This window comes from Oncorhynchus mykiss, chromosome 24 (genome assembly GCF_057628025.1).
Source record: "Oncorhynchus mykiss isolate SJ-2025 chromosome 24, ASM5762802v1, whole genome shotgun sequence".
NCBI classification, from domain to species: Eukaryota; Metazoa; Chordata; class Actinopteri; order Salmoniformes; family Salmonidae; genus Oncorhynchus; species Oncorhynchus mykiss.
The window spans coordinates 2,997,728-3,011,361 of NC_143045.1; the positions used below are offsets into that span (position 1 = coordinate 2,997,728).

At 41.6% G+C, this 13,634-nt stretch overlaps 1 protein-coding gene across 1 annotated transcript in view; it reads left to right on the plus strand.

Annotated features, from left to right (window-relative positions):
• Positions 1 to 13,634, plus strand: part of LOC110503540 (glutamate receptor ionotropic, kainate 4-like) — a 433,335-nt gene that overhangs the window by 289,945 nt on the left and 129,756 nt on the right. The window contains exon 5 of the mRNA XM_036961231.2: positions 4,669 to 4,766. Within this exon, the coding sequence (XP_036817126.1) occupies positions 4,669 to 4,766 (98 nt within the window). The remainder of the gene's footprint in view (positions 1 to 4,668; positions 4,767 to 13,634) is intronic.

Below are 13,634 nucleotides of genomic sequence, written 5' to 3' on the forward strand. Positions count from 1 at the left end.
TATTATTATGTTTTTTTTTTTTTACGCATATTTAACCCCTTTTTGGGTTAGGCACAAAACTACCATCATACTTCCTGTCTTTTAAAAAAAACGGTACCGGTTACCTTCAGATAAATCCTGTGGGGATCCTACAGCAAAATAGAAAACCATAGTGTTTGTGAGAATCTCCCCTTTACCCTTTAGTTCGTAACATTGACGGTACCAACTTCAGACGAGAGTCCCCTTACACTTGTGGCGGTCGTACAGCAAAATGGAGTCCACCATTGTGTTCGTGAGAGTCTACCCTTTCCATTTGACACTACAGACATTTTCATGAGAAGAAACATTTTCAGGATGATCTCATGGTCTGATTAACATCGCTCTACCTCTGCCGCCTAAAACCGCAAAAGCGGAAGTGCGACATAGGCGGATGCAACCGCATGCGGTTAAAAAAAGAAGATATCTCTAGCTTCAATTTTATTATGTTACTTAGATTATCGCTCTGGTGCATCAATCGACTCTAGGGGGTTAAAAGCACACTGCACTGTAGGTGTATGCCCATTAGATTCATACCGTCGTTCAGTCAGTAACCTTATTGAACTGGAAATAAAAGCTGAAATAAATCATTCTCTCTACTATTATTCTGACATTTCACATTCTTAAAATAAAGTGGTGATCCTAACGGCCCTAAAACAGGGAATCTTTACTAGGATTAAATGTCAGGAATTGTGAAAAACTGAGTTTAAATGTATTTGTCTAAGGTGTATGTAAACTTCCGATTTCAACTGTATATCCTGCTAGGTGAATATCCATGTCGTCATATCAGCCATGATTTTGTGAAAAATAAGTCTATGATGTCCCGTTGGTAGGATATTTGTGATCGTACCTCATCTAATTTATTGTCCAATGATTGTATGTTGGCGAGTAATATTGACAGTAACGGCAGCTTTCCCACTCGCCTTCTGCAGAACCTTATGAGCCACCCCGCTCTGTGTCCTCTGTATCTGCATCTCTTTCTCTTGCCAATAACGGGGATATTGGCCTTGTCGGATATTAGCAGTATATCCTGTGAGTCCTGCTTGTTGAAGAAGAAATCTTTGTCTAATCTGAGGTGAGCAATCGCTGTCCTGATATCCAGAAGCTTTTTTTTGCCATAAGATACGGTGGCAGAAACATTAAGTACAAAAAAGTAGAGCTTAATGGCCGTGGTAGCTCCTCCTCATACATAAAAACAACTGTATACCTCTCCCTGCTTGGTTGGTTGCCTGCAAACCCCCTCCTAATTTAGTGCTGTCGTGGCTCTGCCCAGGCAGCAATTGGATTAGGGATGGATCAGTGGCACCAGTAAGGAGGAAATGTCACACAACCTGCCTAGCTGTGTGTGTGTGTGTGTTTGTTTTCAACATAACTATTGGCCCGCTTGGTCGAATGGTCCAAGATGTCGGCTTCTTTCCTGGGAGACCAGGTTTCTAATCTCACCAGTTACAAAAGCACACGTGAAATGTTGGCAAACCACATGTCTGAGTTATATGAAAAATATCCATGTAAAACTTCAGTGTCTTACTCATGTGTCTGTTTTTCTACGTGATATTTTTCACATGTGAAACATTTGTGTAAAACATCAGACACGTGTCCGTGAACCACGTGTCTGCCTCGTGGACATTTACGCGTAAAATCTTTCACATGATTTCACGTGTCCAAAAACCACGTTTTTTTCTACACGCTCTTTTTACAAGAGTTTAAAAAAAATAAAAATATTATGTGGTGTGTGCATTCATGTGTGAATTTGAATGTGGGTAACAATACTTTAAAGTACTACTGGAGTCGTTTTTTGTGCCGACTATCTGTACTTTAATTTACTATTTATATTTTTTTTACAACTTTTACTTCACTACATTCCTAAAGAAAACAAGACTTTGACTCCATACATTTTCCCTGACACCCAAAACCACTCGTTCCATTTCGAATGCTTAGCAGGACAGGAAAACGGTCTAATTCACACTTTTATCAAAAGAACATCCCTATTGCCTTTCATCTGGAGGATTCACTAAACACAAATGCTTTGTTTGTAAATGATGTTGTGTTAGCATTTGTCCACGGCTATCCTTAAATAAAAAGAAAATCGTGCTGTCTGGTTTGCTTAATATAAGGAATGTGAAATGATTTGTACTTTTGATACTTAAGTATATTTTAGCAATTACATTTACTTTTGATACTTTAGTATATTTAAAATCAAATACTTTTGCTCAAGTAGTATTTTACTGGGTGATGTTCACTTCTTAAGTCGTTTTCTATTGAGGTATCTTTACTTTTACTCCAGTATGGCAATTGGGTACTTTTTCCACCACTGAATGTGGGTTCACAGAACTGAACTCCAGGTCCCATGCGTACATTGGCTCTCATTTGCAGATGCTGCGGCTCTCAATAAGGTATTGATTTGAGGGAATCAATTCTAAACTGAATGGACTCCAGACAACCCACTGACCAAGATTAGACAGAAGTTGTGCAGAATTCCATTATAATGATCCACACTTATATTGGAGAAGTTGTCACTTGTCACAGATGTAAATTGCTTTGCCCATAGACTGAGGTGGAGCGAGAAGAGAATCCAAGATGGACATATTGGCCTTTTCTCAATTCGATTTGCACAACTACTGCATCCTCTCTCTGTCGTCCTCTGGCCTCCTTTAAAAAAAAAAGGTAATCAAGGAGAGGTGGCGAGGAGAGGGAAAGTTATAACAGAGACGCTAAGAGTTGAGAAGCAAGTGCAGGTGAAACGTTTAAAACAACAAACTTGGAACAAGACAACATAACAGTAGCATCTACGCATAAACACAGGAACAATAGTGACTGGGGAAAGAACCTAAGGGAGTGCCAGATATAGGGGAGGTAATGTCCAGGTGTGCCTCATGACGTGCAGGTACACGTAATGATTGATGCCATGTGTGCGTAATGATGGATCCCAGGACCAGTGGTTAGTAAACCAGCGACGTCAAATGCCGGAGCGGAGGAGCTGGAGTAGACATGACAAAAATTGGATAAAAAATGCGCTTTTATGAAATGTCTGTCCTTATCCCATTGAGCGTCTTCAGGGTGGAATTCCAAAATAAATATATAAAGTAATAAAAACAAATTTAGCTAGTTTTATAGAAAAAAGTATTTCTGAACTCTTCCGCAAAGGACTCAAGTAGGTTAGACTTGTGCTTCCTCGCTAAAAGGCTATTGAGGAGGGGGGGACGTCTTCCATTTGCTTACTAACGAATTGACACTCTCCTTTACCACTGGACCACTTATCGGTTTCCTGGTCACGGAAGAGAGAGGACGGAGGAGAGAGGGTGGAGGACAGACTTTTGCCCAAATGACAAAAGGCCATTATGTTCCCTGTGTAAAATAAAACATGGCGACCTGTAAAAAGCCTCATGGGGCCAGTGGCACCGTGCCTGTCAGGCTAATCCGGTCACTTTGTAATTCGGTGAAGTCATGCAGACAGGTGCAAATGTGCTTTAAATGGAGGAGAGAGGGGTAGGTGGGTGGGAGAGGAGGAGGAGGGGAATGTACAGAACACTCCATTGGATGACAAAGGGATTATTTATTAATCATTTGATTCACTGCTCCTGTAAATTTTCTATCTCGTTCGGTGAGGATCCCGAGCTTTGCTCCACTGGCTCAAAAATGGTCCACCTTTACTCTTCCTTTATACATCTTTACCCTCATTTGGGGTTTGTTACTGGCCCATCCACCACCTCAGCCAGTCTGTCGCCCTCCACTGTGTGTCCCAAATGGCACCCTATTCCCTATATAGTGCACTACTTTTGACTAGAGCCCTAAGGGCCCTGGTCAAAATAAGTGCACTACACAGGAACGAGGGTGCCATTTGGGCAGCAGGCCACATATTCAGACAGCAGTCCTCCTCCTGACTACCATAGAATGTTAATGAAAGACAGGGATCAACCCCCACCTGAAATTGCATTTTGTTTCCCCTGCAAGTAAGATTTAAGCCCAAACTCATGTGCAGGGGATTGCAAAGGAAATACTATATTATATTTCTTCTTCTTCCCCCCCAAAAAATCCATTTCATACACTGATTCAGTGTGATGGTGAATGTTAGAAAAAAGATATCACAAATGCTTTTGGGAGACTGATAGAATATCTGATCGGTTTCGTTTTAATATAGTTCTCAGCTATTATTTTAACTAGGTCAATGTGCCCCTGCATGGCAGCAACTGTTGGTTGGCACTAACTCCTACATGCCACTTTTAAGGAGTACCTTCGTCTCCAATTGTTATCTTAAAATGAAGGATTGTTGACATGACATTCTAAATGGTTTTGCAAAAACTTCCAAATGACCAGATCTCATTCCAACCTGTTGCTACAGTAATTATGTTCCATCATTGCACCACCACTCAATCTGTCATATTGTAATCTATAGTCGTAGGTGATATCGGTGATGTGAAATCATATACAGAGCAGCTGTAAGTTAATACATCAATAGAACATGATCAAGTTAATAGTTAGCAAACCCCAAACACCTACTTATTAAAGGTTAACTGGGAACTGCTGGCTCATACTGTTAGTGCAGGTTAAAACTACACACAAAGCAACACGCAACTCCTATTTAATAGGCTGAATGTGGTATTTGGACCATGTTCTGTATTATCTGACTGGATGCTTGTCTCTGTGTGTTGACAGTGTGCCAGATCCTGTCCAAGGGAGTGGTGGGAGTCCTGGGTCCCTCCGCCAGCCCTGCTTCCAATTCCATCATCAGCAATATCTGTGGAGAGAAAGAGGTGAGTGCTGGCTTGCATTTTGGCTCGATTTATTTGGTGTCACAATAGCACTGTTTGCCAGTCATATTATGGAACAATATGTTTTATTATCACTGTGTTTGAGACCGTGCTTGACCCATGTCAATACCACAGCAGACTGTTCTGAAAAATATTCTTTCTAAGTTATTGTCTGAATTTACCCATGTTAAATTCCGACGGGCCAACAATCAGGGGCTCAACAGCGTACAACATTAATCGAATCAGTTCTCAGACAAATTGTAATTGGTTTGGTGCTGCCGTGTTTTTTAGTTTTGTGAAGGACCACCTCTTTGAACAACATGGAAAATCGTAATTTATACATTTTCAGTTCATGTCCTTTGAGTTGTGATGTTAAACAATTTTGCTCAGGCTCCAGTGATTTGTGGACGATCCTAGGCTACATTGTTTGTACTAACTGCAGGATGTTACTGTCCTTTTTATGCATGGTGATTATGCATAATGTCAATTTAAAAAAATCACATGTATGTCCCCTTTAATGAGAACTGTGACCATTTGATCAGTCTTTAGACTTTGGACTCCCTGATGATGTGCATTGTCTATCCCTTTTAAATGTTCTGACTGAGCTCATTCCCTGTGTGAATAAATTAACATGTAGAATTGTACGTTCTTAAACAAGTTAACTTTCTGTAATGTATTCATCGGACCATGCACCACGACTCCTTAAGCAGTGTTTCCCAAACTTTGTCCTCAGGACCCCAAGGGATGCAACTTTTTTGTTTTTTGTCCAACAGCTGATTCAACTAATCAAGCCTTGATAATTTGAATCAGCAGTGTAGTGTTAGGGTAAAAAAAAATGTCCACCCCTTGTTTGGGAAACCAAGTTTGGGAAACGCTGCCTTTAAAGGGATACCTTGGGATTTTGATAATGAGGCCCTTTATCTACTTCCCCATAATCCGAGCATGCTAGCAGACACCCAGACCTCCAGTCACTGCGCTAATGCTAGTTAGCATTGGCTGGAAAAACTCTAACTCCCTTCCAACTGGACACAGACACACACACAAATGGTATCCACTAGTTCATCGGACTCTTGTGAGGTAAATAAAGGGCCTCATTGCCAAAATCCCGAAGTATCCCTTCATAAACTGTTCTTAATGCTAAATGATTAAGAAATACATTAACATGTTCATGTTTCAAGCAAATACCATCTAAAAGGCCGAGTTCTGCAGAACTACAACAATGCTGACATGTAAGCACGATGATGCCACATCATGGCTCTTAAAAGGCAAACAGGATAGTGTTGAGGAGTTTCTCTAATAGCTGTCGGTGTGTACATGACAATAGAGAAAGGTCACTGTTACTACCCTGGACGTGATATCTCACTAATGGTCTCCTTTTGCAAACTGGGCATATCGGTAGTCTTTCAGTGGAGGACAGCAGGGCCGGCCATGGCTGATGGAACATGTCTATGGGACTGAGGGAGGGAAAGTGCTTTGGCCACTTTATTACAACCTGTTTTAGAGGAGAGTGGAGTGCGATGGAGAATATTATTTTCCAATATAAATTGCTTGAGGTGTGTTTAAATGCAGTAGCCACAGTACTAATGTGGATTAACAGTTTTTATAAATGGTGATTAGATTATGAATATGTGCTAGTATAATGTGCATCCGACACTGACAAATAAGATCAATCAGCAATCAATGTGTCATGTACAGTGCCTTCAGAAAGTATTCACACCCCTCGACTTTTCCACATTAAAAACAAAAATGTCACTGGCCTACACACCATACCTCATAACGTCAAAGTGGAATTCAAACTTTTCACAAATTAATTAAAATGAAAAGCTCAAATGTCTTGAGTCAAATATTCAACCCCTTTGTTATGGCAAGCTTAAATAAGTTCAGGAGTAAAAATGTGCATAAGTCACATAAGTTGCATGGACTCACTGTGTGCAACAAGTGTTCAACATGATTTTTCAATGACCGCATCTCTATACCTCAAACATACAATTATCTGTAAAGTCCCTCAGTCACTGAATTTCAAACAGATTTAACCACAAAAACCAGGGAGGTTTTCCAATGCGTCGCAAAGAAAGTCACCTATTGGTAGATGGGTAAAAATAAAAAGCAGACATTCAATATCCCTTTGAGCATGGTGAAGTTATTACACTTTGGATAGTGTGCTAATACACCTAGTTACGACAAGGCGTCCTTCCTAACTCTGCCGAAGAGGAAGGAAACCGCTCAGTGATTTCAACATGAGACCAATGGTGACAATTTAAAACAGTTACAAGTTTAATGGCTGTGATAGAAAACTGAGGGTTGATGAGCAACATTGTAGTTACTACACAACACTAACCTAATTGACAGTGAAAAGGAGGAAGCCTGTACAGAATCCACATATTCCAAAACATGCATCCTGTTTGCAACAAGACACTAAAGTAATGATGCAAATTGAGTACCACTCTTAACATTTAAGCATAGTGGTGACTGCATCGTGTTATGGGTATGCTTGTAATCGTTAACGACTGGGGAGTTTCAGGATTTAAAAAAAAAACGGAATGGAGCTAAGCATAGACAAAATCCCAGAGGAAAACCTGGTGCAGTCTGCTTTCCAACAGACACTTAGTGATGAATTCTCCTTTCAGCAGGACAATAACCTAAAACACAAGGCCAAATCTACACTGGCGTTGCTTAACGAAGACAGTGAATGTTCCTGAGTGGCCGAGTTAGTTTTGACTTAAATCTTCTTAAATCTATGGTTGATTGGTTGTCTACCAACGATCAACAACCAATTTGACAGAGCTTGAAGAACTTTGAAAATAATAAATGGGCAAATATTTCACAATTCAGGTCTGGAGAGCTTTTAGAGATTTACCCAGAAAGACTCACAGCTGTAATCGCTGCCAAAGGTACTACTACAACGTTTTGACTCAGGGTATAACGACACAGGGCGAGACCCAGATTTATACACCGTAGGCATATGGTTCGAGTCTGATATTTATTGAAAAACAAGGGGCAGGCAAGAGGCAGGTCAGAGTCCAGAAGGTACAGGGCGGCAGGCAGGCTCGAGGCAGGTTGAATGGTCAGGCAGACGGGTACAGTGTCAGGACAGGGTCAGAACCGGGAGGACTAGAAAAACAGCGACTAGGAAAAACCAGGAGCACGGAAAAACACACTGATTGACTTGACAAGGCGAACTGGCAACAGATAGACAGAGGACACCAGTATAAATACACAGGGAATAACGGGAACAAATGTTATTTTTATTTTTTTATTTCACCTTTATTTAACCAGGTAGGCTAGTTGAGAACAAGTTCTCATTTGCAACTGCAACCTGGCCAAGATAAAGCATAGCAGTGTGAACAGACAACACAGAGTTACACATGGAGTAAACAATTAACAAGTCAATAATACAGTAGAAAAAAGGAGAGTCTATATACATTGTGTGCAAAAGGCATGAGGAGGTAGGCGAATAATTACAATTTTGCAGATTAACACTGGAGTGATAAATGATCAGATGGTCATGTACAGGTAGAGATATTGGTGTGCATAAGAGCAGAAAATAAAATAAATAAAAACAGTATGGGGATGAGGTAGGTAAAAATGGGTGGGCTATTTACCGATAGACTACAGTATGTACAGCTGCAGTGATCGGTTAGCTGCTCAGATAGCAGATGTTTGAATTTGGTGAGGGAGATAAAAGTCTCCAACTTCAGCGATTTTTGCAATTCGTTCCAGTCACAGGCAGCAGAGAACTGGAACGAAAGGCGGCCAAATGAGGTGTTGGCTTTAGGGATGATCAGTGAGATACACCTGCTGGAGCGCGTGTTACGGGTGGGTGTTGCCATCGTGACCAGTGAACTGAGATAAGGCGGAGCTTTACCTAGCATGGACTTGTAGATGACCTGGAGCCAGTGGGTCTGGCGATGAATATGTAGCGAGGGCCAGCCGACTAGAGCATACAGGTCACAGTGGTGGGTGGTATAAGGTGCTTTAGTGACAAAACGGATGGCACTGTGATAAACTGCATCCAGTTTGCTGAGTAGAGTGTTGGAAGCAATTTTTTAGATGACATCGCCGAAGTCGAGGAGCGGTAGGATAGTCAGTTTTACTAGGGTAAGTTTGGCGGCGTGAGTGAAGGAGGCTTTGTTGCGGAATAGAAAGCCGACTCTAGATTTGATTTTCGATTGGAGATGTTTGATATGAGTCTGGAAGGAGAGTTTACAGTCTAGCCAGACACCTAGGTACTTATAGATGTCCACATATTCAAGGTCGGAACCATCCAGGGTGGTGATGCTAGTCAGGCGTGCGGGTGCAGGCAGCGAACGGTTGAAAAGCATGCATTTGGTTTTACTAGCGTTTAAGAGCAGTTGGAGGCTATGGAAGGAGTGTTGTATGGCATTGAAGCTCGTTTGGAGGTTAGATAGCACAGTGTCCAAGGACGGGCAGGAAGTATATAGAATGGTGTTGTCTGCGTAGAGGTGGATCAGGGAATCGCCCGCAGCAAGAGCAACATCATTGATATATACAGAGAAAAGAGTCGGCCCGAGAATTGAACCCTGTGTCACCCCCATAGAGACTGCCAGAGGACCGGACAGCATGCCCTCCGATTTGACACACTGAACTCTGTCTGCAAAGTAGTTGGTGAACCAGGCAAGGCAGTCATCAGAAAAACCGAGGCTACTGAGTCTGCCGATAAGAATATGGTGATTGACAGAGTCAAAAGCCTTGGCAAGGTCGATGAAGACGGCTGCACAGTACTGTCTTTTATCGATGGCGGTTATGATATCGTTTAGTACCTTGAGCGTGGCTGAGTTGCACCCGTGACGGGCTCGGAAACCAGATTGCACGGCGGAGAAGGTACGGTGGGATTCGAGATGGTCAGTGACCTGTTTGTTGACTTGGCTTTCGAAGACCTTAGATAGGCAGGGCAGGATGGATATACAGTGCCTTGCGAAAGTATTCGGCCCCCTTGAACTTTGCGACCTTTTGCCACATTTCAGGCTTCAAACATAAAGATATAAAACTGTATTTTTTTGTGAAGAATCAACAACAAGTGGGACACAATCATGAAGTGGAACGACATTTATTGGATATTTCAAACTTTTTTAACAAATAAAAAACTGAAAAATTGGGCGTGCAAAATTATTCAGCCCCTTTACTTTCAGTGCAGCAAACTCTCTCCAGAAGTTCAGTGAGGATCTCTGAATGATCCAATGTTGACCTAAATGACTAATGATGATAAATACAATCCACCTGTGTGCAATCAAGTCTCTGTATAAATGCACCTGCACTGTGATAGTCTCAGAGGTCCGTTAAAAGCGCAGAGAGCATCATGAAGAACAAGGAGCACACCAGGCAGGTCCGAGATACCGTTGTGAAGAAGTTTAAAGCCGGATTTGGATACAAAAAGATTTCCCAAGCTTTAAACATCCCAAGGAGCACTGTGCAAGCGATAATATTGAAATGGAAAGAGTATCAGACCACTGCAAATCTACCAAGACCTGGCCGTCCCTCTCAACTTTCAGCTCATACAAGGAGAAGACTGATCAGAGATGCAGCCAAGAGGCCCATGATCACTCTGGATGAACTGCAGAGATCTACAGCTGAGGTGGGAGACTCTGTCCATAGGACAACAATCAGTCGTATATTGCACAAATCTGGCCTTTATGGAAGAGTGGCAAGAAGAAAGCCATTTCTTAAAGATATCCATAAAAAGTGTCGTTTAAAGTTTGCCACAAGCCACCTGGGAGACACACCAAACATGTGGAAGAAGGTGCTCTGGTCAGATGAAACCAAAATTTAACTTTTTGGCGACAATGCAAAACGTTATGTTTGGCGTAAAAGCAACACAGCTGAACACACCATCCCCACTGTCAAACATGGTGGTGGCAGCATCATGGTTTGGGCCTGCTTTTCTTCAGCAGGGACAGGGAAGATGGTTAAAATTGATGGGAAGATGGATGGAGCCAAATACAGGACCATTCTGGAAGAAAACCTGATGGAGTCTGCAAAAGACCTGAGACTGGGATTTATTGGATATTTCAAACTTTTTTAACAAATCAAAAACTGAAAAATTGGGCGTGCAAAATTATTCAGCCCCCTTAAGTTAATACTTTGTAGCGCCACCTTTTGCTGCGATTACAGCTGTAAGTCGCTTGGGCTATGTCTCTATCAGTTTTGCACATCGAGAGACTGACATTTTTTCCCATTCCTCCTTGCAAAACAGCTCGAGCTCAGTGAGGTTGGATGGAGAGCATTTGTGAACAGCAGTTTTCAGTTCTTTCCACAGATTCTCGATTGGATTCAGGTCTGGACTTTGACTTGGCCATTCTAACACCTGGATATGTTTATTTTTGAACCATTCCATTGTAGATTTTGCTTTATGTTTTGGATCATTGTCTTGTTGGAAGACAAATCTCCGTCCCAGTCTCAGGTCTTTTGCAGACTCCATCAGGTTTTCTTTCAGAATGGTCCTGTATTTGGCTCCATCCATCTTCCCATCAATTTTAACCATCTTCCCCTTTTAACGGACCTCTGAGACTATCACAGTGCAGGTGCATTTATACGGAGACTTGATTACACACAGGTGGATTGTATTTATCATCATTAGTCATTTAGGTCAACATTGGATCATTCAGAGATCCTCACTAAACTTCTGGAGAGAGTTTGCTGCACTGAAAGTAAAGGGGCTGAATAATTTTGCACGCCCAATTTTTCAGTTTTTGATTTGTTAAAAAAGTTTGAAATATCCAATAAATGTTGTTCCACTTCATGATTGTGTCCCACTTGTTGTTGATTCTTCACAAAAAAATACAGTTTTATATCTTTATGTTTGAAGACTGAAATGTGGCAAAAGGTCGCAAAGTTCAAGGGGGCCGAATACTTTCGCAAGGCACTGTAGGTCTGTAACAGTTTGGGTCCAGGGTGTCTCCCCCTTTGAAGAGGGGGATGACTGCGGCAGCTTTCCAATCCTTGGGGATCTCAGACGATATGAAAGAGAGGTTGAACAGGCTGGTAATAGGGGTTGCGACAATGGCAGCGGATAGTTTCAGAAATAGAGGGTCCAGATTGTCAAGCCCAGCTGATTTGTACGGGTCCAGGTTTTGCAGCTCTTTCAGAACATCTGCTATCTGGATTTGGGTAAAGGAGAACCTGGAGAGGCTTGGGCGAGTAGCTGCAGGGGGAGGGGGGGGGCGGAGCTGTTGGCCGAGTTTGGAGTAGCCAGGCGGAAGGCATGGCCAGCCGTTGAGAAATGCTTGTTGAAGTTTTCGATAATCATGGATTTATCGGTGGTGACCGTGTTACCTAGCCTCAGTGCAGTGGGCAGTTGGGAGGAGGTGCTCTTGTTCTCCATGGACTTCACAGTGTCCCAGAACTTTTTGGAGTTGGAGCTACAAGACAAGCACAAGACAGGTGAACTAGATCATGGTGTTCCACAGGGGTGTGAATACTTCTGTAAATTAGATCATTTTTCTATTTCATTTTCAATACATTTGCAAACATTTATGAAAACATATTTTCACTTCGCCATTATGGGGTAATGTGTGTAGATGGGTGAGGGAAAAAATAGATTTAATACGTGTTGAATTCAGGGTGTAACACAACAAAATGTGGAATAAATCAAGGGTTATGAATACTGTCTGAAGGCACTGTATATTTGACTTTCTAAATGTATCAACCATGCATCTACAGTAGCCTATATAGTGTTATACTGTGTTTGTACGTGTGTGTGTGTGTGTGTGTGTGTGTGTGTGTGTGTGGCAGTTGTTGTGAAGGTGTTGGAGAGTCAATTACATCCTGTCTGTGCTCAGTGATTGTGTCTGTGTTCATAATTCTTAACTGAGTGCACAGATGCAGGCAATATGACAGGAGGCCGAGTAAATAGGGGACGCATGAAAATATGACTCATGACAGCCCTTGCTATGTGATCAACCCATTACCCACACTCAATTTATCATTCGGAGAGCTCTATATCCATTTGGGAGGCTCTAAGTGATGCTGTACAGAGCCATACTGTACTATCTGGATTTAGACAATGGTAACTAATAAAAACAGTATCTCTTCACAAAAAGCAATTGCGTAGCACAGGTGCCGAGAACTCCTAGCTCACAGTCCATGTATAATCCTTTTAACACCTCTTTGAGCGGTTCTGGACCGGTACCGACCAATATTTGATGTACTGAGTGCTCTGTGAACAGCGCAACATCAATTGATGTTGACACCTCATTTGCTTAGGGAGCAACACGTCAAAATTTCAGGCCTATGCAAACAAATGTTCGATTTTGCAGCTCAGCTTACAATACGGCATATGAAATGGGAGACCTTAGCCCATGCAGCAAAGGCAATCTCATCACGCTGTGATGTTCATAGATGGATTTAGAGCGCTCAACATGAAACAATACAACATTTATTTCATAGAATTTAAACCAGACCACTTTCTCTTGGTCACAGCGAGACATAATCACTTTGTGCTTAAAGCTGAAGTTGTAATGAGTCAGCAAGCATTTGAATTGTGTCTGCGTCGCTCAGAGGATGCTGGTCAGAAAATGCTCTGTCAGTTATGAAATGGTGCCAATTTTGTACTGTCACTAAGTATGATCATATTTATTTTACAATTATAAGAAAGGTGAAATATCAAAGCAAGTCATTTATAGTTTGATTGTTACTATATTTAGAAATCATTTCAATAATTCCATTTCCTATTCCCCAACTTTTGTTGAATAATATGATTTGTCATATTTTTTAATTTGTTCTGTGTACTTGAGCTTGTGTCCTCAAAAGACTACACCTCAGCAATTTATAACTATTTTTACCAGAAAGGTAAGATTGAAATCTTTCTGGCAGTTTAAGCATCACTAGGTATTGTTTATGGCCCTCATGATAAAT